Source organism: Ursus maritimus, unplaced genomic scaffold (assembly GCF_017311325.1).
Source record: "Ursus maritimus isolate PB19 unplaced genomic scaffold, ASM1731132v1 scaffold_13, whole genome shotgun sequence".
NCBI classification, from domain to species: Eukaryota; Metazoa; Chordata; class Mammalia; order Carnivora; family Ursidae; genus Ursus; species Ursus maritimus.
Window position 1 is genome coordinate 19744875 of NW_024423675.1, and position 23903 is coordinate 19768777.

At 44.0% G+C, this 23903-nt stretch overlaps 1 protein-coding gene across 1 annotated transcript in view; it reads left to right on the forward strand.

The window, feature by feature from the left end:
- The window catches only part of FOXO3 (forkhead box O3), a 123545-nt gene extending 101308 nt beyond the window's left edge, over positions 1 to 22237 (forward strand). Inside the window, exons 3-4 of the mRNA XM_040627604.1 lie at positions 3513 to 4948; positions 17485 to 22237. Of these exons, the coding sequence (XP_040483538.1) occupies positions 3513 to 4913 (1401 nt within the window). The 3' untranslated portion in view covers positions 4914 to 4948; positions 17485 to 22237. The remainder of the gene's footprint in view (positions 1 to 3512; positions 4949 to 17484) is intronic.
- Positions 22238 to 23903: the final 1666 nt, after the last annotated feature.

Sequence of the window (23903 nt, forward strand, 5' to 3'; positions counted from 1 at the left end):
CTGTGAAAAGTTATAGTAAAAGCATTGGATTGGAGTTTGGAAAACAAATTTCACTTTGGGTTATATAGACACTAGCTGTGTGACCTTGTGTAAGTTATTTAATATCTCTCAGCATGAGCCTTCATCTGTGTGACCAGGGCACTGATACCAACTTTTCAGGTTTATTATGAGGATTAGAGACCATGAAACTAAAAATTATGGCCCAGTAACTGGCAGTGCTCAAATCAGGCAGACTCTCATTTCTTAACCCTCGAGATCAGGGACCTGGGCTCTGACGCCCTGCAGTTCTGGTCTGAGATGTGGGTACGCCAGCCCCTTTACCATGTGCCCTTACAGAAGCTTAATTTCTGCCTTCAAATTTTAACCAATTGTAACTGGTAATTTTACTAAATTATACACATACATTGAAGTTTAGAGTTGTAGTAATATATGACCACTAGAAAATTCAAGTAGGGCATTTTGGAGTTCTATAAAGTGTTGCTTTCCCCTCCCCCTCTAGTTTGGTTCACGTTTGGAGTTGTCAAAAGTAAAAATACATTTTAAAAATATATATATTGTTGGGGTACCTGGATGGCACAATCAGTTAAGTGTCCAACTCTTGATTTTGGCTCAGGTCATGATTTCAGGGTCCTGGGATTGAGCACTGCATCGGGCTCAGTGCTCAGTTGGGGAGTCTGCTTGAGATTTTCTCGCTCCCTCTCCCTCTACCCCTACCCCCACTCGTGTTTTTTCTCTCTCTCTCAAATAAATAAATAATATCTTTAAAAAATATGCGTTGTTCCCTAAGTGCTTTTAATTTTTTAATTTTTATTTTTTTAAAGATTTTATTTATTTGAGAGAGCGCACACATACATGAGCAGGGGGAGAGGCTGAAGGAGGGGGAGAAGCTCACTCCCTGCTGAGCAGGGAACCCAAAACAGGGGCTCGATCCCAGGACCCTGAGATCATGACCTGAGCCGAAGGCAGATGCTTATTAACCCATTGAGTCACCCAGGCGCCCTTCCTAAGTGCTTTTTAAAGGGTGTGTGGGGGGAGTAACCCAATACATAAGATTGGTCATTGTTAATCCTAGGTGGTGTTATGAACTCTTTCCAAAATCTAGAGCAAAGTGGGCTGGCCACGGTTGCACATTACTCCCACATAGCTTCAGAACCTTCCTGTTTTTTTCACCAAGAAGTTTAAGTTTTTTATTTAATAGATCTAGTCATCTGAGTACTCAGATAGTAGAACCACCTTGCACTTACCTGCTTTTTGAACCCTGCAGAGTGAATTTTAAGAGCATGCTTCATATCTGTTTTATAAAGTATTTTGCTTTTTAAAGAAACGTGATTTCTGAACCATTAGTAGAGATGCCATTATTTTTTCAAAAACCGTAAGAGTAAATCAGAGTATATAGTCTCTGGGGCAACATTTGTCTCATCAAATACTCAGCATTTCCCCTTTTTTTTTTTTTCTCTCAGATGTGTCTTTATGGCCATGATAGAAATGCCAACATAGGACCCATGGTTGTGTAAATGCTCATTGCCCAACCTGAACCGTAGGCCCTCCTTGCATGAGAACATATACGTGAGAAACACTGAGTATTTTGGGTTATTTACTTACGGTAAAATCCTGCTGACTTTCTGTGTTTTAAAAACATTCTGGTAGAACACATGTATTTGCATCTTCTACACAGATACAGGTGATGATTGCCTATTTGTTAAAAACTGTGGTAACTTTTAGGATCGTTTGTATTTAATATGTAGCATCAGGCAATACCTTTTGTCTTTAACTTGCAAATTAAAACTCCTCTGGCCTGTAGGTGCTGTTGTGGATGTGGAGAATACCATCAGCTCCTCTCTTTCACTGCACATGAGGCATTTTACAGATTAGAATGAGCCACGTCAGGTGATGAGCGCTCTCCACATGGACTCTGTTTTATAATAGCAGTGAAAGAACACCCTGACTTGGTAGCATGACCAGTTCCTGAAGTATATTATCATATATCTTTCTTACATCATCCCTGTCAGGGAGGGATGGTTTGGATGTTATTATGGCTATAATGAAGATAGAGAAGTAAAGTTGTTGCAGACGGATTAAATGATTTGCTCAAGGTCACATGGTTGATCAGTGACAGAGAGAGGACTGGATCTGGGTCAGCCCAGCCAACCAGGCTTACCTACCAAGCCAAGAGGAGGATCTTGCAAGATGGCTGCAATTGTTAGGCTTTTGAAGATATTTTGCCCTGTTTCTTTTTTTTTTTTTTTTAACCCTTTATTATAGAATAGTTTCCGATTTACAGAAAAGTTGCAAAACTAGTGCAGAGTTCTCATATTACCCAACATCGTTTCCCCTGTTGTTAACATCTTATCTTAATCTAAGGTTAGTTTGGTACATTGGTCACAACTGGTGAACCAATATTGATACATTGGTATTAACTGTCCAATTTTATTCAGATTCCCTTCATTTTTACCTAATGTCCTTTTTCTGTTCCAGCATCCCATGCAGGATACACATTACATTTAATCATCATTCTTCCTTAGGTTCCTCATGGACCTGACAGTTTCGAGGAGTACTGAACAGGCAGGCATTTTTTTAAATGTCCCTTAATTGGAATCTGTCTGATGTTTTTCTCATAATTAGACTGGGGTGGTGGGTTTTAGAAGGAAGACTACAAAAGAGGGTGCCGTTTTCATCACATCAAGAATGCATATTACCAACATGACTTAGCCCTACTGATGTTGACCTTGATCACCTGAGACAGTGTTTGTGTTTCTACTGTAAAGTTACTTTTTCACCTCCTTTCCATACTGTACTCTTTGGAAGGAAGTTACTATGCTCAGACCATTGCCTTGAGGGGAAGTATCTCTATAAATTATTTGGAATTGTTCTGAATGGGAGCCTTGCCTATTTCTGTCAACTCAGCAAATCCTACTCTACCATTTTTTTTCTTAGGCTTGTTGAAGAGGTGTGAAATTATGGCAGGAAGAGGTGGAGTCATAGAAAGGATCGGTAACAATTCACACCAGTTCTGAGTTTATAGACGTGGTTCAGAAAAGGTAGATGCTGCCTTTACACTAGTGGAGGAGGGAACCATAAGAATAAAATGGCCCTCCAAGTGATTAAAAACCCTTAGAGAGCCAGGGAGGTTTGTTGCAAAGTGCAGGGAGGGAGTGCTGTGGTAATAAATTGTAAGTGTGAACTTCAGTATAGGAAATAGAATTATAGAATGGACAACAAAATTTAGGAATTTAGGAAAAACAACATCATTGAGCTTATACATTTCCAGCATCTCCTGGATATGAAACCATCTCCCACCTCCTAAATACCAAACTTGGCCATTTACAATGTTGTCATTGAAGTCCAGCCTGGGTGGGGGTATATCATACAAACGTTTGTCTTTTTTTTTTTTCTAACCTCCAAAATTTAAGGAGTCCCCCTGCCCCAAAATCAGTCTGATTAACTATCTCTTCTGGGTGCCTAAGTTTTGGACCATTTTGTCTCATATTCTGCATTTTCCTTTCTCTCTGCAGAACTCTATCCGGCACAACCTGTCACTGCACAGCCGGTTCATGCGGGTCCAGAATGAGGGGACTGGCAAGAGCTCTTGGTGGATCATCAACCCTGATGGGGGAAAGAGCGGGAAGGCACCCCGGCGGCGGGCTGTCTCCATGGACAACAGCAACAAGTATACCAAGAGCCGTGGCCGTGCAGCCAAAAAGAAGGCAGCCCTGCAGACAGCCCCCGAGTCAGCAGATGATAGTCCCTCCCAGCTCTCCAAGTGGCCTGGCAGCCCCACATCACGCAGCAGCGATGAGCTGGATGCATGGACAGACTTCCGCTCGCGCACCAATTCCAATGCCAGCACCGTCAGCGGCCGCCTGTCACCCATCTTGGCAAGCACAGAGTTGGATGACGTCCAGGATGACGATGCGCCACTCTCCCCCATGCTCTACAGCAGCTCAGCTAGCCTCTCACCCTCTGTAAGTAAGCCATGCACCGTGGAGCTACCACGGCTGACCGACATGGCAGGCACCATGAATCTGAATGATGGGCTGTCTGACAACCTCATGGATGACCTGCTGGATAACATCACGCTCCCATCGTCCCAGCCATCGCCCACTGGAGGGCTCATGCAGCGGAGCTCTAGCTTCCCATATACCACCAAGGGCTCCGGCCTGGGTTCTCCAACTGGCTCCTTTAACAGCACGGTGTTTGGACCCTCGTCTCTGAATTCCCTGCGCCAGTCTCCCATGCAGACCATCCAAGAGAATAAGCCAGCTACCTTCTCTTCCATGTCCCACTATGGCAACCAAACACTCCAGGACCTGCTCACTTCAGACTCACTCAGCCACAGTGATGTCATGATGACCCAGTCAGACCCCTTGATGTCTCAGGCCAGCACCGCTGTGTCCGCCCAGAACTCCCGCCGGAACGTGATGCTTCGAAATGACCCAATGATGTCCTTTGCTGCCCAGCCTAACCAGGGGAGTTTGGTCAATCAGAACTTGCTCCACCACCAGCACCAAACCCAGGGCGCTCTCGGTGGCAGCCGTGCCTTGTCGAATTCTGTCAGCAACATGGGCTTGAGCGACTCCAGCAGCCTTGGGTCAGTTAAACACCAGCAACAGTCTCCTGTCAGCCAGTCTATGCAAACCCTCTCGGACTCTCTCTCAGGCTCCTCCTTGTACTCAACTAGTGCAAACCTTCCCGTCATGGGCCATGAGAAGTTCCCCAGCGACTTGGACCTGGACATGTTCAATGGGAGCTTGGAATGTGACATGGAGTCCATTATCCGTAGCGAACTCATGGATGCTGATGGGTTGGATTTTAATTTTGATTCCCTCATCTCCACACAGAATGTTGTTGGTTTGAACGTGGGGAACTTCACTGGTGCTAAGCAGGCCTCATCTCAGAGCTGGGTGCCAGGCTGAAGGATCACTGAGGAAAGGGGAAGTGGGCAAAGCAGGTCAGTGCCCAATGCTATGGCATTTAATAACAAAGTGGGGGTGATGGGGGAGGCTATTATTTACTTTGACCTTTACTCCACATTGAGAAATTGAGAACCATGGAGCAGTGGTACACAGTAACGTGGCTCCCAACCATTTCATCTCCAAGTCGAACAGGGCCCTCAGGTGCCCCTCCCCACAATTTACTGACAGCTCAGGGGTTTTACTGCCAGTAAAAAGAACATACACACATTCAGAGATTTCATTCTTCTTTGTATCCAGTCACCCTTGCTTACCCATGACACAGGTCTCCCTACTTGATGGATGAGGAAAGAATGGAAGGGGAGGGAGGGGGGACCTTAGGTCACACAAACTTCAAGGTTAAGGACCCAGCCAGAGGACATCCTTAGCCTCTCAAGTCCAACACTGCCATTGTCGATCTTCGATGTTATGGTTTCTTCATCTTTTTCCAGTAAAGTAACAGTTGCAGGTACTTCTAATTTAACTGTAGAATATATATTCTGGGCTCCTTCATGCGTGAGTATTTCCACCAAAAGCAAGATCTGTTAGATTCTTCACCATAGAACTAATCGTCTTCATTAGTGTTCAGCATTTACACATTTAAAAGAGCAAAGAATTAAATTGAGAACAGTTTTTACGTGAGAGAGAGAGAGCACTTGCTCATGTGCTTCTTGTTCCCTGAAGTATAAGTGAGGTCAGGTTCCAAACAGTGACATGGGTTGTGAATGGGAGCAGAGATTTTCTGAATTGTGGCATTTTAATACTGTTGGAACCAGGAAGATCACACAACATGATGTGATAAGGAAAACATTTTATTGGAAATGAAATCAACGGTTCAGTTCTACTTCTCCTACTTTCTGGCTACTATCAGGAGTGTGTCACTTAGCCTCTGAGCCTCAATTTCCAGTTTTATAAAATGGGAATAATCGCCCCCTTGTTACTTCACGGGGTTATTACAAGAATCAAATGCACTGAAGTATGTGAAAGTGCTTTTGTAAAACTGCAGTGGGCTGAAATACATATACTGTAATTAGGTAAACATACTGACTGACAGATGAGTAAGCAGGGAGCCCAGAGAGGTTAAGTAGATTGCCAAAGGTCACACAGCTGGACCCAGAATCCATATTTTTGAATGGCTTGAACTCTGATAGTTTTCCCTAACTTTCTCTAGGTAGAAAAAAATAGGAAGTGCTCTGAACTGGAGCCAGTGTAGCAGATAATACACAGGCTTGCCCTGAAACGCCCCTTAAGAAATAAGATGAGCACCGGGGTATTCTGACAGTTTGTACCCTCAGATCCTACCCATGTTCAAGGGCTCTGTTCTGTGTCCCAGCTCCTCTTTTAAAAAACATCTCAGCAAGCCACTTACACCCTTCTTTAAATAGTGTAAAGGGGAAATGGGATTCAAAGCCATTAAAACCTGAGCCTTGTTTAACCCTCTGCCCCTGGGAAGGAATTACAAGGGTCTCCTATGGTGAGCTCACTGCCGCTCACAGGGTAGTTGTAGAAGGGGGAGTGTCACGTGTGTTGTGATGCTAAGGCTTCTCAGCTTTCCCAGGCATAAGCAGGCCCCTAATGGAACTCAGACATCTGTTTTCAGTCATTTAATAGCCCTTGAGGCGGTAAAAAGATTGTAATGGAAGCTAAATAGGGCGACAGGCCTGCGTGCCAGCCAGTTCAGTCCCATACCAGAACTCAGACTGGCGAAATGTGGATATTTGGCTTTTAGGAGAATAAATAGTTTGTCTTCCTTTAAGAAGTGGAATGTGATTGTGGCTTCTAAGGACACAAGTAAGTTTTCATTTTGGCGTAGTTGTAAGGAGGCCACTTTCTAATTCATTGAGAAGAGGTAGTTCAGAAGAAAACGTACTATCAATTCTTGTCTCCTTTTTCAAGTGAGGTGAAGAGCAGACTTTTCTTGTGTATGTATGATTTTGAAAGATTGTATAAAAAATTTTAAGGGAGATATTAAATACACTTTAAAAATATATTTAATGAATTATTATTTGGATGATAAAGAACTACTTTTGGGATAATGTGTTTTATTATTATGCCCTAATGGGACCATAGGGTCATTTAGTCACCTTTTTCTCAGAACATTTTGGGGAGATTGTTTTGAGAAGATATTTCTTCATTTAAGAATGAAAAGTCACCAAAATTTCCTGAAGGTAAACTCAGTGTGATCAGAACAAGAGAAGAAACATCCTAAAGACAGTGGGGGGTTTGAGGGAGTCTGGTTTCTGAGTTTAGGATTTCCATATTGCTTTGGAATGAATTGCTCCTCTAAACAGCCAGGAGCACAAATGTCCTGAAGTATATTCTTTACTTATAATCTTGTGGCTGTCACGTTGTTACAGACTCTCCGAAATTCACAAAACAGGCCTGAGGTCTTAACCTCAGACCTCCCTTCTCCCAAATTAAGCACCCCAGCTTCCTAAGAGTTGTTCTATAATGACTTTTTGGGTTTGGCTTTTTTTTTTTTTTTTTTTTTAACAAAAACAAAAGAAACTAGTAGTCATGGTATTCTCCAGACTCCTTTCCTGGCTTAACAGAAGGTCTTGTGACCCTAAATCAGAGCCCTCTAGTTGTGGAGTTTATGGAGCAGCTCTGTCCAGTTGACAGACAGCCTTGCTGGAGAGCCACGGAGAGGTGCTTCTCTGGAGGGCTGGGTGTTTCACACACGTCATTCATCTTTAGACCATGTGTAAAATCCTTTGACCTGTGGGGTCTATCTGGAAAAGAAAAAAAATAACCACACCTTTTTATGAGTGCCAGCTCCTGGGGTGTGAAGGGCACTGTCTCCTCTCATGAAGCTTGGTGTACGAACTTGCGCACTGGCAGCAGAGATGTCTGTAAGCTGGTGTGGTGGTTGCAACGCCGAGCGTCCAGTGAACCCTCCTATGTCTGATTTGTGTCTCCGCAGAGGGCAGGCAGCCTCAGTCTCACTGTAGTTTTGAGGCCAAAAGATGCCTAAGTTCACAAGCTCTTTCATTCATTTTCATCTTTTGACATTTGGAGACCCCATTGGGGAGCAGCCCTGTAGTTAGTTTTATACTACTTTGCGATAAAGGTTAGAAAACATCAACCAGAAAAGTCCCAGCTGGAGAGCAGAGGGGTCGTTCTCCCCCTTCTTCTGCCACATCACCAGTGTATCTCTCCCAATAGCAGGTTTCTCATCTGTCGATGAGGATAGAATCATAGAGTTTCAAAAGTGCATAGTATATGTAATTTTAAACCCGAAACCCAACATTCTGTCTGTGAAGTGGCCCCAGTAAGAGATACGTGATGATACAGAACTATAAAGAAACAGTGGTATACGAGTGTGGAAACGGCAGGGTCTAGTGTTGGAGGCCATTTCGAATTTATATTTAGGCTGCTTTCCAAAAGGAGCAAATTTTTGATACTTGCTGAACTGATATCTGAATGCTGTGATTCTGTTATGTAATCATGTTGGGGAATAGGACTAATTCTAACCAAATACAGGCAATGTAGGCTTTTTGTGTCGTGTTTTTTTTTTTTTCTTGATGTAGATATTTCTGTTAGGCAGTGTAACGTATGATAAATATGAATCTGTACATATTGCATGGAGAATATAGTCTGTTCCTTGCACTTGGAGCTGTAGTCTAGTCTATCGTTAACAATATGCCCGTCTCAAGAATTCTGCAACTGCAGGGATTTTCATTCTTACCTTAAAAAAAGCCTGAAGTCTGAACCGTCATTCGTTTGAGAGAATGGCTGTCTGGATCTTTTTAGTGTTGACAACAGTAAAGGAAAATTGACACAGCTGTGAAAAGGGGTTTTCTATGCAGAGGCTGGTACACTCCTTACATACATTCTTTTCCCTGGAAAGCGGTGATATCCAGCGCTGAGGCTGCTCTTCCGGACCACAGGGACAGAGCCTGAGTGACTCTACTTCAAGCAGTTGCATTTATAAATGGCTTTCTGGAAGGTCTCTTTGGCCACAGAGCTTATGTGGAGCATGAATAAATGGGGTGAAAATCACCTGAATTACTCGTGGAAATTCTTGTAAATTTTAAGCTCCCATTAAATGCTTCTGTTTCCAGGGTTCATAATGCTGTATATTCAACATCTCATAAATAACATTTTCTTTAAGTACAGTCTTTCCCGGAGTGCCACCTGTGCTTCTCATAGGCTTCCCTTTCTTGATAGAGATGGGAGAAAGGGGCTTGTCAGGATTTACCTCTGTGCTGTCACTCGAGAGATTGGCCAGGGTTCTGCCTTGTTCCTGGGGCAGATAGAAGGATGTTTGCTGACTACTTTCTCTTCCCGACTTGGAGATGCAGGTTCTAACACTGGATTTTCATTCCAAGATGGAGATTCCCCACCCTGTAAGAGACATTATCCACTTCACCCTGGTTTTGTTGATGTGTTCATTTGATGTAAGAACATTGCTTTCTCCCATTTTCCAAATTGTTTTCAAGTTTAAAGTTCCAAAAACAAAAATGAATTAAAATTTTGTTTGAAAATTTTTTTAAAATTGTTTTGAAAAATCAGAAGTGTGACACTTCTGATAGTTAGAGGTCCTGTAAGTCAGTGTTTCTCAAACTGTTCCACAGAATACTAGATCCTTAAGGTATTCATGGTTATTAAGTAGAAAATGCATGCTGTGGTCAAATAAGTTTGAGGAATACCATGTTAAAGTGAAATAGGGTTGTTGCCAGCCGGTCTTCTCAGAGCCTTAAAAGTTAATATTCGTTATGAACCTTCTAGGATAGGATTGCAGTGTTTCCTAAATTTATTTGATATCTTGAGTCAGATCCTTTTTCTTCAAGAAACTCTAGGACCCATGTTCTAAGGAAACCCCTAAAGACATGAGCCAGCTACCCACTTCAGCTCACTGTCCCAGGGGTTCCACTCTGATGGGAACCGGGGACTTAAGCATCCCCTACAACCCACTCCAAGTTAAGTATCATTTGTGTGGTACGGCAGAGGAGCTGTGAGATGCGTAGAAGAAGGCTGCCATTTTCATGGCTGTGTGTCAGAGTCAAGTCACTCATCTCCCTCAGTCTCAGTTTACTTACCTGTGAAATGGGGTTAAAACGGAGACCTATCCCCACAGAGCTCTTACTTGGGCTAATGTCCTTTGGCAACTTTTAAAAAGTTATTTAATGTTTATTGTTACTGACAGAAGCTCCAGAGGTTAATACAGAATAAGGGAGGTAGCCAAGCCAGTCTTAACAATGTTGGCAGAAAGAGCAAGTACTTTCCTCAATAAACTAGAATGAGTCTTTTTTTTTTTTTTTTTTTTTTTTTTTTTTTTTTATTAAAAAGGTATAGCAATTGCCCGTTGTGTGAAACTTTGGATACCCCCTAGAAGTCCTGCCTACCAGTTTGGAGGTACCCATGAGAGAAACTGTTAGGGAACTTCTGACATAGATGAAATAGGGAGGTTTGTATGTGGTACCCAGCGTGTTCCCTTAGCATCTTTAAAGGATTGCCTGAGAAGTCCTAGCTGTCTGGCTTTGGCCTTCCGTGGGGTGCCTGTCAGTGTCCAAAAGACTGATAGCACTCTACGGAGGGAACAGCCTCCCCCTGCCCCTTCTCTGCTCCCTTTTAGTGTAGCCTCTTCCTGCTGGTAGGGAGCCTGGAAATCTGATCTTCCCTTCCCACTGCCAGCCCATCACAAGCCGCAGAAATAAAGCAGAGAAATAAAGAGCTGTTCCAGCCCTCCTAGGACTCTCTTGAGAGCCGAAAGTTGCCACACAATAAATAGCTTGACGCTGGCGGTGGTCTGGCCCTGGACACCCCCACCCCCAGGGCCAGTGGTTTACCCCCTCATTGGCTAATGTGACACAGTTTGGGATTCAGAAAATGTGGTCACTGTGCCCTTAAGATCTCTTCCAACTGTAAGTTCAGTGAAAAGCCAGAGAAAATGGGCTGTTCTTCTCCAGGAGCTTTCCTCCCAAAGAAGCAGGACCAGGCTTGGAACGGAAACACCACTGCCTGAGGAACTGCTGCGTGCTTGGGCGCGGGTCTTGTGCTTTGCTTCTCTTCCCTGTACTCTGTAATTCTAGATTTTCTTTTTTTTTTTTTTTAATGACCTCTTTTTGGCTAAAATCTATGATATTTATTAAACGATGAGAATTACTTAGTCATGGAAGCCTCAGAAAGGTAATTCCAGTGTTTCTGGAGGATAAAACGTTGATTGCCAGTCTTGGTTTGATTGAAGGTTTGCTCTCAGGATGTCTTCACTCTCCCTCCTCCCCTCCCCCCCCTTCCTCTGTCTCTTTGTCTCTGATGAAAGAGTCTGGATCATAAGATTTTCTTTCTTCTTTTCCTTTCCTTTCCTTTCCTTTCCTTTCCTTTCCTTTCCTTTCCTTTCCTTTCCTTTCCTTTCCTTTCTTTCCTTTCTTTCCTCCTTATTCATGCCTGTGTCGAGTGTTTGACTCCTTAAGGAAACGCAATGGCCAAGAAGAGAAGGCCAGAGATTCAGAGGTTGAAATTTTAAATTAATTTCCAGCGGGTGTCCAAGTATACATGGCCACTGTAATTAATTGGAACTTCCATTGGCCATTTGTGTATTCAGAAATGATCAGAAAGCAATACAGCCCAACATACCTACAGATATGATAGAAGGTGTCCCTTTTGCCTGCTGCCTGAATGCCTCAAGCCAAAGCACTCTCTGTCCAGCCCCATTCAGTTCAGGTCACCTGCTGGCTGGGGTAGGGGGGTCCCATGGAAGGGAGTTCAGGCACTTAACCAGGCTGAACAAGGTCATGAGGGCCTCCCATAGCCATAAAAAGTGTGGGTTTCCTCACTCCTGGGGTCTACACTCCTGGCCAGACCGCTGACCTCAGGGCAGTCCTTTGTCAGTCTTGGAGCCACCCCTCAGACCCTCCTTTCAGTTCCCTTCTTGGTTTCCTTCTTCTGTCGCACTGGTATAATTGTTGCTTCTTGGCCACCACCTGTGTCACCTGCATGTCCTGGTCATACCTTACAGGCGGATGAGTGGTTTGGTCTATTTGTGGAACTAAAACAGCAGATTCTGTGGTTTCAATTTCAGAATCACTTTTGGAAAAATTAGATGGTCTTCAAAACCCTGTATTTCTAACGCAGGCAAAGACGACTTTGGCGACCCCTCTCTTCTGGAGCTGGTTGTAGAGCCCTTAGATGGACACCTACACGTGCAGTCCCAAGTCCCAGGGATGTAGTGCATCCCCAGCCTGAGGAGGTGGCTGCACACTCCCAGTCATCCCCTCCCCCAGCCAGTAAACGCAGTGAAGAGTCACACAGGCAGATGTAAACATGCGATATTCAGGTCACGGTTTATGGCTCTGCGCATTTCTCCCTGTACTACAGTTCCCTCTTGTTTGTAAGTGGTCAATCACTAAAGCAGTCATAGCAATTTGAGAGTTAGAGTAGCAAGACTGTTAATTTCGATCCTTGTAATAAAGGATGTGTGCTAGGATATACAGAAAAGATCGGAGAAGGTAAATATTAAATACTGTTTTAAATTTTTAAATTAACTTTTAAAAATTGTATTAGTTGAGGGGCACCTGGGTGGCTCAGTCGTTTGAGCGTCGGACTCTTGATCTCAGCTCAGGGTCATGATCTCAGGGTTGTGAGATCGAGCCCTGCGTCAGGCTCCGCACTCAGCAGGGAGTGTGCCTGAGATTTTCTCCCTCTCCTTCTGCCCCCCCAGCTCACGCACGCACACACACACACACTCTCTCTCTCAAATATTTTTTTTTTAAAGGCATCAGAGCCTATGGACTCCATTTCCTAGAAACTTGACTTTCCTTTGCTGAGGCTCCTCAAACTGAATACAGATTTGGCCTCCAGCCTGGCCAGAAGCTCCGTCCCTATTCTGTTTCTCTCATAAACTATTCTGTGTCCAAAGTGGCAAGTTGACAGCGTATGTCAAAATGTGTTTTTCTAGAGCTGCACCACCTCAGTCCCCTTCTTTGGCAGTCCTGGGGGATGGCACTGTTTGGCCAGCATTGCAGGCAGAGGGCTGGAGTTTAATCTGTCAGGCTCCTGCGGTCACAGTGACCACCAGCCTGGCTTTCAGGTGCTTCCATAAGTCGCCTTTGTCTCCCATTCCAACCTGGGAGGTGGTGAAAAATTACCAAATTAAGCCGAAGTGTTGCACCCGTTACTCGTTTTCTTGAGCTGCCCCATGCTTTGGCTGTGAAGATGGACCCCAAGGGAACTACCATTTTGGTGCTCCAGAATTAGAGATGGTCACCTAACCCAAGGCCCACGGAAATGCCATCTTTCCTGGGGTGACAGCAGCTCTGAAGGCCTAGGTGGATGGTGGCAGATGGCTGTGGCTCGTGATGGATTGGGTGTCCTGGAGATTCTCTGGGGGCAGAGCAGCAATGGTGGCAGGCAGGCATTTCTTTGCTCTCTCCTCAGGGGTGGAAACATTCATAGTCTGAAGCCCACACCTGTTCTCTGAACTCCACATGAGGTTTCCCTGTCAGATCGCGTGAACATTGATTCATTTCTTTTTCTGTCCTAAATGTTCCATATTTAGTCCCCAGCTTGTCCTGGGGATTGCAAGTTTGGCCTAAATTATGTTGAAAGAGTAGGNAAAGTGGTGTTTCACTTTAATTTTGTGTTTCAGGCAGACTTCCTCCAAACATCTTTCATTTTAGCTAGGAAAGCAGTGGATAACCTTCATGGATTTGTGGATGTGAGAGTTTCATGCTACTGGCTTATTTTCCTTCTGTGTCATATTTGGTATTAGGGTCCTGTTCCTTTCTTCTGTGCCAAAAAGATAAAAACACTGCTAAGAACTCCACATTTGTCACAGTGAAGTTAAGTTGTGGGAGGACAGCAGTAGGAACTTTTATGTTTTATTCCCAGATTAAAGTTGATTGGGGTTGTTATGATTTGTGTAGAGTTTTTTGGAGGCGTTGCCCTTTCTTAGAACATCATGTGATTTAGTGGTGATAATTAGGCAAAAACTTGTCTTCCCTACAGATGCCAAGATTATAGAGGGACTTACTCTCACCAGAGACCAGATGACAGCATCCATAGATATTTTTAGAATGGGTCTCATCATTTGGCTTCCCCATTTCATTTTCCTTGCATCAAAAGTCTGATTTCAAACTTATTTATGGGCATGGAAGGGGAAGAGAGGGGATCTTCTCCCCATTAAGGAAAGTCACTGATGGGACAGGACAGCATTTTCTTTTTTCTTTTTTTAAGGACATTTTCATATTTACTGTTAGTTGGCCTATTGCCTAGTAACTGCAAAGTGATAGCTATACTTCAGCTGTATGTTTCCTTTTCCTTCCAAAAGTTTCGCTTAATTTGATGTGTTTTTAAACTTAGAATCAATATCAGCATACTCAAACCTCCGTTCACTTAAACATCTTACTTTAAACTATGTTAAGAATGGGGGAGCTTCATCGAAACCCACCACACCTGTACCCATCCTAAGTATCATTAAATTCCCGGCTCGGGAGCTGGTGTTATCATTTAAAGTGCTCCCTCTATTCTTCCAGTCATTGATGGAGTCAGATAAACATGTGCAAACAGTGAGTCACCAAAGAACGGCTGCAAATCCAAGGCAGATAAGGAGCTGTGTTCTTTGGGACTGTTTTTAATAATGAGGTCTTCCTAGCGAATGGTGATTCTGGTGTTTCTTATAGAAGAATGCTTGTATTTCCCTTCAACATTTATCTGGTTTCTTTATATTTTCACAATATTTTACGATCTGCTTGCTTTCTGTTGCAGAGAAGACAGGTCACTTTTCTGTCTTGTGGAGTGGGATTTCCTTATTACAGTTGTCCGTGTGCGAGTTGCCTCTGGACCTGGGCCTCTCTTTTCCTGGCTCCCCTCTAAGCACATGAGGTTTCCCTTGCAGGCGGAGAGGCATGGCCTGGGAGACCCCCAGGGAGTGCCAGGACTTAGTGTCACAGGGGCCCAAGTCCATTCTGCAGAAATGAGTCCTGATCAGTGTGTCTCCTTTTTAATGATGATGTTCCCTGAAGATTCTGGATGTTTTGATGAGGGAATGTGTGTTTGGCCTGGGGATTGTTGTTGGCTGTTGCTCTAGATGGCCCACTGTTGGCTTCCTGCTCCTGGTTTCAACGTGATGCCATGTTGGGGGTTATAGGTGCCCTCTGCCTTCTTTCCTCCTATGCTGACCCAGCTCCAGCATTAGAGCAGGCTGCATGCCCTGCCTCTGTACTTGGGGAATGAAGTGTGTCACTTTCCCAGTATGCACTGGTTTTCATGGCTGAATAATTAATACCAGAGGGAACCAGGATGGGGTCTGAATTAGGTAATGCTTTACAGCTTCTCCCTTGGCACCTGGGGACCATCGTCCCTGATGACTAATTGCATAGTGATGTTAGATTGTGGTTTATTAAGTGTTATTGTGAAGGAAAAAACCTAATACCCTTCCAAAGAACCGTGTCTGTAATCCTATCCGTTCACTCCTCGGGGGTCCCAGGTAGAGTGGCTAGAATAGCACTGGCTGGCTCTAGGAGACTAAATTCTTCACGGATACTTAGATCTGGTGTCTTTTTTAGCTGCCCTTTTTTTTTTTTTTTTTTTAAGTAATCTCTGCACCCAGCATGGGGCTCGAACTCACAACCCCGAGATCAAGGGTCACATGCCCCACTGACTGAGCCAGCCAGGTGCCTCTGTTTTAGCTTTTTCTTGCTCTGAAATCAACAAGTCCAGGATAATACTGTCTAGTTCCTTTACAAAGCAAAAACTCTATCAGCCAGGGAAATTAAATACTGGGGATGGATGGTGAAAAAAGGGCCTTTTTTCCTTCTTTCCTGTTGCTGTCTCTGATAAAACCCCCTGAGTGCGTCTGTTTGGAGCTGTGACAAGGGTAATTGTGACCATGAGTGTGTAACATTACCAATACTAAGCCCTCTATCTTTCTAAATATTGGTAGTGAAAATTGAGATTACCAGCCTGCCCAGCCACAGAAGAGATTCACGTCATAAGTACATTTGTGAAAATTCCAAATGAACCTATGATAATATCTGGTCTAAAGAGTGGAAAGCAGATGTGTGTAATGTGTCTGTGAGCTTACGGTCTACATTTCATGACTTGCTTACCTTCTCTGATGAGAAGATGGTGAGTTCAGCTTGCTTCCCTCCTGCTTTTCTTTTTCTTTTTTTTTTTTTTTAAAGATTTTATTTATTTATTTGACAGAGATAGAGACAGCCAGCGAGAGAGGGAACACAAGCAGGGGGAGTGGGAGAGGAAGAAGCAGGTTCATAGCGGAGGAGCCTGATGTGGGGCTCGATCCCATAACACCAGGATCACGCCCTGAGCTGAAGGCAGATGCTTAATGACTGCGCCACCCAGGCGTCCCCCCTCCTGCTTTTCTAATCCATTTCTCAGCCTAGAGCCATTTTTTTCTTACCATGACAGCTGATAACTGTCTTCATAACAAAAGGTCTTATGTCTTGAGGTGTGTTGTGTCAATTCCTTTAGCTACATCTCTGTGAGTATACCTTTTTTTTTTTAGTGCTTTAACTTTCCTGGGCTCAGAGGTCGCATGAAGTCTGCTAAGACATGTAAATTCAGATGGTCTGAGAGGACCTCTTTTGTGTCTCACCATTGAAGAACATTGAAGGCAAAATAATAATAAATTGTTAACTGTTAAAAGGGATGTTTTGTGGGAGGTTTTTTTGGCCATATGTGTGTGTTATATAATTTTTTTTCTCTGCAGACTTTTAATATAAAAAAAAAATTCCTACACAGCCCACTTAGAGATTACTTAATCTTTTAATAAGCGAGGGAAGTCAAGATGATCTCTGTCCAGCAGTGCAGACTGAGTAAGCCTTTGTGGAAGGTGGCCAATTCAACTCCCCTGATAACAAGGTCGGTTAGTCCATATAGCCAGTGGGAGAGAACCAGAAAAGCATAGCTGGTCTGCTTAGGGTGACCAACTTTTCTGGTTTTAGCATGGAAGTTCCATGTCCCAGGACATCCCTCAATCCAGAAGTCTAGAGCAAAATCCCATTCGCACCCTGGACTTACCTAACTTAAAAGGGCCGACTAACGGGGCACCCGACTCTTGGTTTGGGTTCAGGGTCGTGCTCTCAGAGTCATGAGTTTGAGCCCTACATTGGGCTCTGCGCTCAGCACGGAGTCTGCTTCTTTCCTTCGCTCTCTCCCTCTGCCCGTCTCCCCATCACACGTGGACGTGCGTGCATGTTCTCTCTCTCTCTCTCTCTCTCTCTCTCTCTCTCCAGTCAGTCAATCTTAGGTTGGGAAAAAAGGGCCTACTAAAACACCCCTAACTTGCCTTTCTTTGTTAACCTCCCAAGATGAATGACCTCATTTTCTCTAGGCTTTTTCAACTTGAGAGCATCTTGTCATCAAGCACAGAAGTAAGGTAAGTAGTCTCCATGCTTTGTCCTTAGGTGTTCAGAGCTTTGAAGCTAGTGTAGCCAAACAGCTTTACTGTGAGTACCCTGCGTTCGGAGGTGAGGTGAGGAGACAGGAGGCTGGTGAAGTGTGACCCGGAGGTGCGTACGATTGCTGTTTGAACGTTCTGAATCATCTCTGGTTTTCTTCTTTCCTCCTGCAGACCCTCAAACTGACACAAGACCTACAGAGAAACCCTTTGCCAAATCTGCTCTCAGCAAGTGGACAGTGATACCGTTTACAGCTTAACACCTTTGTGAATCCCGCACCATTTTCCTAACCCAGCAGACTGTTAATGGCCCCTCACCCCGGGTGAAGCACTTACCCTTGGAACAGAACTCTCTATATAAAGTATGCAAAATCTTCCTTGTACAGGGTGGTGAGCCACCTGCCAGCGAAGGACAGCACCCTGTCAGCACCACCCACCCTCATTCAGAGCACACCGTGAGCTCCTGTTGGCGATTCTGTGGTGTATTCATATCACGATGGTTTATGGGATGTTTTAAGTGTCGTTTTTGTGTTTGTTTTCCTTTGACTTTCTGAGTTTTTCACATGCATTAACTTGCAGTATTTTTATGTTAAAATGTTAATCATCCTTCCCCTGGCAAATTTAAAAACAGAGGGAAAATGTTGGTACCAGTTACTATTCTAGCTTTGGGCGTCACAAGCATTTGAGCCCTTGGAACTCCATAAACTAACAAATCACATAAAACCAGAGGGGGGGTTTTCTTTCTTCTTTTGTTTGGTAGAAAGCTATCCTTTTCTAAAAACTGAACAATGGCACAACTGTTTGCCGTGCGCACCAGTCCAGGACTGACCCCTGTATAGGCCCAGTGAATGGAGTGCTGCATGCGACCCAGTGTGTTTTCGTTCTGAGTCAGGGGGCTGGGGGTGGGGCAAGACCCCCAGCACCTGGTCTGCAGTTGCCAGATCAGTCCAGCCTCTGGTCTCTTGGCATTATCCTCAGCTAATGCAGTGAACGGTGATGATACACCTGTTAGAAATTAGAATCTTTTCAAGAAAGAAGTCAGCTCAGCTGCCCACTCATTGCCAAATGCCACTGAAGGATTTAGTTTTAAGGAGAAAAGAAAAAAAAAAGTAGTCCTGTTTTGCTTTGCAGAAGAAATGAACTTACAGGTGAGCATTAAGCCTACAGTGAGAAATGTATGAAAAGTACAAACCAGAATCACTATTTTCCTAAAGTACCCTTGATTATTTTCAGCCTTGCTGTGTGTAATCGGATCTACTAGACATGTATGAGTGAGAGGCAATAGCTTACAAACTGATTTTTATATATATATACACACAAGCTAATATATATATATTATATATATATAAAAGCTTAGATTGTAATTGTACAGGTGACACAATGGAAGTACAAGATAGGGCAGTTTTGACTTTTTTTTCCTCCACCTTTCTGCTTCTATGGATTTCATTTTGTTTTGTTTTCAAAAAGTTATGGTGCTGTATAGGTGCTTTCTGTTTAACCTGGAAAGTGTGATTATATTAGTTACCCTCTTTTGCAGACAGAATAGTTGGGAACACCTTGGGTACATATGAAAAACTGGTGTGATGAAGCTCTGATTAGCACAGCATATGCATACTTCTCCAAAGTGATATATGAAGACTCTTTTCTTTGCATAAAAAGCATTAGGTATATAAATGTATAAATAAATTTTATCATGTACAGTACAAAAATGGAGCATTCTGCATGGACGTTAGGAATACAGGCTAGTATTTCAGCACAGACTTCCCTGCATGAGTTCTCGCTGACGCTTGCACCGTGCAGTGGGCACTGACCCTCCCACCAACACAGACGTGCCACCCAACCCCTGCACCTACCACCGGCCGCCAGGGGCCCCCTTGTGCACCTTCGCTTCATAATTCCTCTGGGGGTGATATTGGTGGTGATAACAGCTCCTAGCATAATGAAAGTTCCATTTGGTATTGTCACACGTCTCTCCCGCCTCTCTCGGGTTGTCGTGTTTGAGTGATGGCCCTGTTGATTTCACCCTGCCTTTTACTGAATCTGTAAATTGTCGTGCAATTGTGGTTATAGTCGGCCTGTAGCATATTGCCTTTTCTAAACTGCTACACGTTTATAATCTTCATTTTAAAAGTATGTATAATTTTTAAAACTATGTATTCTATTCACGTGGTCTGCTTGTCAGTGAGACAGACTTTTGCTTACTATATTCCTTTATAATAATGCTAGCCACTTCCTTGATTCTTTGGTAGTCCGCTGTACACAAGAACTGTCCAGTATCGTTGAAGGAGGGCTGCCTCTGGGTTCCTAGGTGATGCTGTCTGCGTGGGGATGCCCTTTGGACACAGCTGCAGCAGCTGGGGGGACAGAAAGGTGGAGGGGGGTCAGATACAGGAGAATCCAGAGTGCTTATGGCATGAGGGCCCTGAGAATTTCTCTCCTGAACTCAAACAAACAGCAAACTAACAAAATAGCTAATTTGCCTTTGCAGTTTTATAGACCCCGGGAGCTACTTTGGACGTAAGAAAAGCAACTCTCAAATATGTTTCAACTTTAAAATGTTGAATTCCTTTCAGACATGTGGCATCTCATTTATTCTCCTTTTTTCTCGGTGTTTGTTGATTTCAGGGAGAATGTCTTACAAAATGTCCAAGAACCAGATTATAATTTAATCTAAAACAGCTGAGGGAGGGACAGAGGAGGTCTGAGAGCAGGGCAGCCACAGAGCACCTCAGGAAAATGGAGGGGAAGGGGTGCTTTGAATTTGTTGGGTTTTTTCGTTCTGTAATAATGGCAGCATCTACACATAGAGCATTGTGGAGAGCTGAGATCGGGACAAAGTTGAGTGCCAGCACCCGTTTCGGGAGGGAGGTGGAATAGTTAGACCCATCCAGGATCACAGCAGCGCGCTCAGCCTCGGCCACTGCCAGCTGGCCGCCCACCCGGAGGCCAGGCTCCCTTGGACTCAGCAGGTTCTAAGGTGGTCAGACAGGGCGGAGCTGCAGCCTCCGGCCTCCGTCTCTTACACGGAGACGCTGCTTTCGGGAAGGGCAAACTGTTGGCTGCCACGTGGAGTTCTGAGTGTCCTGGGTCGCTCACAGTAAGTTTTCTGGCCTAGAGCATCCGGGTGGAATACTTCGCCTCCAGGGGCCTGGCAGCTGTCCTGTTCGTATCCTGATGAGAACTCTCCCAGGTTATCCTCAGCCTCTAAATAAGCTGTTCTAGGGAGCTTTCCACTTCTTGATGGGGAATTAGAAGAGGAACTAATGTTGAAAACATGACATGCACTCTGGGGTTCTGTTGTTCTCTCTTCGGGCTCCAGAACCAGATACCTTGTACCAAAGTTAGCAAAGAGCTTTATATAAGCCTTCCCTGTCCTGGTGTGAGAACTGCCTGCCAGGGTCAGCGCGCCTGTTAACTGCGAATGAAGCTGAGCTGGATCTCCTTTACTGCATCCTCTGCAATAGGCTGATTGCCGAAACACATATTTTTTTAAAATTTCAGAAGTTTGTCTTTCCCGTTAATGGGAGGATTGTGCACACACGTGTGATACGAGGTGGGCTGTGTGTGTGTGTGTTTGATGTTGAGTTCGGGTGTTCTGTGTGTGGCACTTCACCCTGAGGGGAGGACCTCACAACTCACAGCTCAGGACAGCTCTGCCCAGTCTCAGGGTGCCCTTTCAGGTGGCTCCCAGTCTTGTTAAAGACAGTGGGGACAGACTTCGCCTACACCCAGTGGACCCCGCTTACGGAAGAAGGACTGTTGGACTCTCTTGGGGAGACCGGCAAGAGTAAAGCCGTCAGCCAGCCAGTCCGGTGTCACGTGCTGATGCCATGGGCTGCTAAGGGGAAATGCGAATGTTGCCCTTTCTCTCTGAAAGCAGACGCAAAACCCTGATCGCTCTTAACTCTGATTTCCTTTTTCTTGGTGTATTTGGGGAACATTGTATGATTAGGCATACTGTTGTATTTTTTAATTTAGCAGAGTTTTTTGTAGAAATGCAATCACTAGCAAAGAGGTATGAAAAAGCCAGCCTCTCCTGAAGACTGGGGGCAGCAGGCACAATGAGGGGATAGCGAAGGCCTTGTGAAATCATGTCTGCACACGAGATCTTAACGCAGACGCCCAAGTAACTGAAAAGAGTTATTCTATTTGATCTAAATCTTCAGTGGATAACATTTTATGCAGTTTGAATGAATGAAATATTTTCCTCTTGTTTAGTTTTATTTGTGTGTATTTTTCTTTGATGAATGATTGGTTCTGAGGCCTCTGCCACACTCCAGAATTATGTGTGTGGCTGCTTTAAAAAACTGTGTCTGATCACTTATTTCTCTAAAATTATCTCATTGCCTGGCAATCAGTCTTCTCTCGTATACTTGTCCTAGCACATTATGTACACAGGAAATGTAAACTGATGTGAAGGAGGACCAGAAAAAGTTAATATTAAAAAAATACATTGTGCGTTTTGGCTTCACATGTTTAACTTTTTTTAAGAAAAAAAAGTTGCATGAATGGGGAAAAAATCTGTATACAGTATCTGTAAAATTGTCTTACCTGTTCCAATTTCTTGCTCATACCCCAAACTAGAATTAAATATGGTGCATGGCCATATTCAAACACCTAAGAGTCCAGCAGTTGATACCTTGGTTTGAAGCACCTCATCCTTTCCTTCCAAGCGAACACTATCATATTGCATTCTTACTGAGGATTTTGTCCAACCATATGTTGCCATGAATTAACTCTACCACCTTCCTCTCAAGAGTCAAAACCAGTTTGATTTGGGAATCTTCCCCTTTTCCAAATGAAATAGAGATGCAGTACTTAACTTTCCTTGGTGTTTGTAGATATTGCCTTGTGTATTCCTTTTAAAACCGTAATCTAGTTTGTAAAAGAGATGGTGACGCATGTAAATAAAGCATCAGTGACACTCTGTCTCACTCCAAGAAGTCTTTTGTTCTCCCTTCCCCTTTCTTTAACTCCAGACGTGAAAGGGCTGCATTTCTGTCAAGGTCTTCCTTGAAATGACTTCACAGGCTGGGAGAGGCACAAAGCTGAGAGCCTCTGTCATGAGCTAAGCTGAATGATCTAGCAAACTTTCTCTCCAGCCAACTTGTGAGCTCCGCAGACAACCAGATAATTTAATAAAAGCAGATCTATGGTCTTGTTCGTGGTGGCTGATAGGCACTTTGGTGTGCATGGCGTTGTGTTCCCCAGGAGGAGCTTTTAAGTAGGGAAGCCCGATTTAGACTCTGCCTTCGCTGAGTGTCAAGAGATTTCGACCTATCAAAGCTTTGGCCCTAATAAGGTCCTCCTCATGTGAGTGCTGCGGGTGGACATTGGTCATCAACAGAGCCCTCCTGCATATTGAAAATCAGGCACGATATCTCAGGCCTCTGGTGGCAACAGCATAAATATTTCCTCTGTGTGTACATTTAGGGCCTCTCAGTCAAGTGAGGAGGAACTCCACCCTGTTGTAAAACTATCCCTCATAGCCTGGGTGACATTTTTCATTTTAATAGACATAAGAATTATTCCGCTTTTAGAAACTCCCTGGGATTGGGTTCAAAGTCCCAAGGAACATGATGGACTCATTTCAGATCAAGTAAGTAAATATTTTCAAGTTTGCCCTATGGGATAAATTTTATATTGGTGGAGAGTCATCCTTTCATAAGTGTCCTTACCATGGTTTTAATTACCTATGAAGATAAAACCTCACCATCTTCTAACACCACAGCCAACTGGGAGAAGGTATTTCATTTGAGATTGCTTCCCAGTTTTGATTTTGTTTCCCAAAAGACTAAAGATGGAAACCTAATACTAGTTATCATAAGATTCTCAATAGAGTTTTCCCAAACCAGGTAAAAATTCAACCAAAACTAATTAAAGTTAATGATCAACAATTACTAAGTCAAGTGTGGCAGTGGGCCAGACTCTGTGGTGAGCACCAGGAGAACTAGGACCTGGGCCCTGCCCCCATGAGTTTATATTCTAGGTATAAGTATCTGCTCCACTTTGGTGAATAAAGGGCTAACTCTTGCTGACTCCCTGCTTCAGCTTCTTGTTTAAAAGAGGAAGAATTTGGACTAATCTCTATAACACCTTAGGGATTCGATTTTGCAAATCGAATTCAAGTAATGAGGGCAAACCTTTAGGTTAGCAAATGTGACATGCGTCAACCCAGTCACCCATACCACAGCCAGAATACAGGGCTGAAAGAGGAAGGTAGACTTCAGAGCCACTGTCTCCACCCGCTCCGAGTATAGCCAGGCCCCTGAGACATGGAAAAGCAGGAAGATGGCTATGGGGTAAGGGTTGGCAACAGGCGGGGGAGCATGGCCAGGGGAGCGTGTTGGAAGTGTGGAGGTAAAGGAGCATCAGGACACCCCCCCCCCCAGCTCTTTTATCTCCATCTAAGAGAAGCAATGGTGCTGGGTCTGAAGACTAGACACCTTTGGAACTGGAGGAAGAGGAGACCTTCCCCTGGATTTTCCTAATTTGAGTGTTGAAAGAGGAAAGCCATCAGCAATATGGAAGACCTGAGAAAAGATTGTGTGTGTGTGGTTCTGCCTAGTGTCTGTCTTGTAATAATGGCTTGA